Source organism: Merops nubicus, unplaced genomic scaffold (genome assembly GCF_000691845.1).
Source record: "Merops nubicus isolate BGI_N331 unplaced genomic scaffold, ASM69184v1 scaffold39066, whole genome shotgun sequence".
Classification (NCBI taxonomy): domain Eukaryota; kingdom Metazoa; phylum Chordata; class Aves; order Coraciiformes; family Meropidae; genus Merops; species Merops nubicus.
The window spans coordinates 13,706-16,968 of record NW_008615068.1 but is presented as its reverse complement, the minus strand read 5'-3'; the positions used below and the strand labels follow the sequence as shown (position 1 = coordinate 16,968).

The 3,263-nt window shown below is 35.8% G+C and overlaps 1 protein-coding gene across 1 annotated transcript in view; it reads right to left on the bottom strand.

Annotated features, from left to right (window-relative positions):
- Positions 1–1,939: 1,939 nt before the first annotated feature.
- PIGK (phosphatidylinositol glycan anchor biosynthesis, class K) overlaps positions 1,940–3,263 on the bottom strand; it is a gene marked incomplete at both ends in the record, with an annotated part of 13,767 nt that continues 12,443 nt past the window's right edge. Inside the window, one exon of the mRNA XM_008942422.1 lies at positions 1,940–2,112. Coding sequence (XP_008940670.1) covers positions 1,940–2,112 — 173 coding nt within the window. The remainder of the gene's footprint in view (positions 2,113–3,263) is intronic.

Sequence of the window (3,263 nt, the reverse complement as noted above, 5' to 3'; positions counted from 1 at the left end):
AGTGCAATGAATAACACTGTTTCATATGAGACCACTTTAAAATGGTCACACACGTTACAGACCTGAGGCAGTATTCTGTAAGCTGCTGCTCTGTGCTTCCAATCCCAGGCGTACACATTCTCAAAGACTCTCTCAAGCTAAAGAACTATTTAGCTATTAAAGCAGCATGTTCCCATCCCTTCCAATTTCACAGGCTCAAGTTAACTGGAATTGCCACGATAATGTAATACAGCTTTCATTAAATATCAGAATATTTCACAAGGATAATAATCCTCTCTGCACACAGGTGCCCATGTCTCAATATTGCTTCCATGCATCCAATTCAGTAGTGTGTCAGATACCTAAAACCCTCTCATATATTGGCATCAAACTAACTCAAAAATAAAAGCTGAAAATCTCACCCAGTCATTTCCTGTTTCAGAAAAGTCATCCAAAACCTATTTCTCCCTTCAATTGTCCACAAATTAGAAACCCAAATACCTAAGCTTTCATCATGTTTTTTGACTAGCAAAAATGTTGTTGGCTAAAAGCTTTTTTATTCCTCAGAGAAAAAAAAAAAATTTAGTGTCACTAAATACCTTTCTAAACTAAGGAATCACAAAATTAGCTTAAGATATATATGTTAAGTATTTAACATGCACAATAGAAATGAAATATATAGTAGGAAAATAAAATGTGAAACAAACTGTGTAGAATATTTTTAATTATGAGGACCAGAGTTACTGTTATCTTTAGCTTCAGCTAGACTATTTCCATTGGAAGGGACCTACAACTGCCTGGTCAGCTCAGGGCTGACAAAAGTTAAAGCATGTTGTTAAGGGCACTGTGTGAATGCCTCTTGAACACTGACAGTAATGGGGCACCAACCATATCTCTAGCAAGTCTGTTCCAGCGTATGACCTCTCAGTAAAGAAATGCTTCCTGATTTCCAGTTTACACCTCCCCTGACTACTTTAAAATTCACCAAAACTACTATGCACTTACTTGTTCTTTGATTTCAGCAACAGTAAACAAGGCAGACAATTTACAAAAATTTATGGGTTGAAAAATATTTCATCCCTTGTGTAGGATATTAGTGGAAGGTGTCCCTGCCCATGGCAGGGGTTGAAACTAGATGATCTTTAAGGTCCCTTCCAACCCAAATAATTCAGTGATTCTATTTCAAGCCCCCTTTTTTGCCCCCGCCTAGAGGACAGTATCATGAAACATAAAAGAAGCAACAGAAATGGAAGTATAAACAATACTTACTGTATTGTTATTTATACAAAAGGTATAAAACAGACAACAACAAATAATCTCTACAGTAAGAGTAAGCACATCTTCCCTTACATCTTCCCAATAGGTGGCAACAGAATACCAAAAATACAAAGTAGTTCGTAATTCTTTCTTGATCTACAAAGTAAATAAGTTGCCTTATTACAACTTCTGTCAAATTGCACCAGCAATTTCATTCAAATAAATCACCGCATCTCAGCAACAGAAATTGTCAGGGCAGTTCATGTCAAAAAACAAAGAATTCACAGAACAGAAACAAAGGATTTTCATAACGACAAGCTTTTGAAGAAAAACTGATGGCTTTAATACTCAGACTTATCTGAGTGAGTCAACTACTCCAAGCAGGAATTTACAGTACCAGAATGTTTCTGCACATTGAAGAAGAAATGTTAAGGAAGAAAGATAATTTGAGAGGTTTTTTTTTTTTCTGAATCTACACCTTGGTCTTTAACAGTATTTATTTACAAGACTGAAGAAAGCAGTGAGCATTTCTATAGTTTTCAGCTGACAATCTCCAACTTTATCAGCGGTACCAGGTCCATACTAACTCCCTAATTCTTTGTAAGAAATTACAAGAAATCAGAGTTCTTCTTTCCTTGACAGTTGCACAACTGTTTCAATGGTACAGAGGTATACAAATCAAGCCTAAATAATAACTACTTACTTGCTTTCAAAACCAGCTAAGTCACTGTCCAAAGAAATGGTCTCTGTTGTAATCTCCACCTTCCTCACACTGCCAAAGAAGTCTGTTATCAGAACGTTCTGTGGGTCTCGCTGAAAGAGATCAGTTCGATGCCCAGGCGTAGAAACACACAAACTTTTTGGACAGACCTGAAACTGGAAACCAAGATGGACAATCATATCCTGTCCCTCACTCATCAATTCTCTAATATACCTTCCAAAAATAAATCATTACAAACAGACAGATGCCACACATAACTTGCATTAATTTCAGTACAAACCTCACAGCTGGAAAAAAAAGATTGAACAAAAACATTAAATGGACATAAACATCTTGATTATGCATTTCAGAAAACCTTTATCCTCACAGTTATGCCATTTGAGTTTAGAAATGCTTCTGTGAAAGTCAACCATCAATTACAGCTAACTGATAAAGTGCAAAAATGTATTTCTGAGTATAGATGCAGCAGTACTGCTATAACTTTCCAAAAAGCACAAGTGGGTGTAAATTTTTCATATTTACCAAAGGGTGGCAGGTAAGGTTAAACAAGCCTTGATAAGCAGCTAATAGTAAAGGTTTCATAAAGAAGCAAGAATTTGCATTTTGATTGAAAAGGAAAAAAAGAAAATCTTATTTCTAGTTTATAGTCTGAAAATTAATGCAGAACTAGATCTTCAAATATCAAAGGTGTTTTATGTACATTAAGTTCACACAGACATCTTGTAAAACCTACGAATTAGCTACATATATTATTATTTATTTTACCAGTGTATTTTGTCTACATATCAATTCCACTATATACAGCACACCTTGCAACACCTGGAAGACAAGAACAGCACTAACAAACTGTTTTCAACGGACTCAATGCTGTATACAGGTACATTTGCAGAAAATAAGTAGATGTTAACAGTAACAGGCCTATTGTAGCATTTAGAATATCTGACAAGACAGCATGCCTATTAAACAACAAGGTTTTTATCTATCCAGCAAATACTCCAGGAAAAAACAATGCATTTTGGATACAATGCCTTTTTGCAGAAATCCTGCCACACTTGCCACAGAAGTCTGGAATATTTTCCATCTGGACAGATTCCTTTTTTCAAGGATCTTGTAATGCATAATGTAATATAATAAATGATTATTGGATTGTATTTTTACTAATAATGCCACATAGCTTCAGCTGTCATGAAATACTGCCCAAGGCCTCACTCTCTCTAGCCTCCTTGATGAGCTTGGAAAGCCAGGTTCACGTCTCAGTCATTAGAAGACACTTCATAACTAAACACACACACCTACTAGACACAGG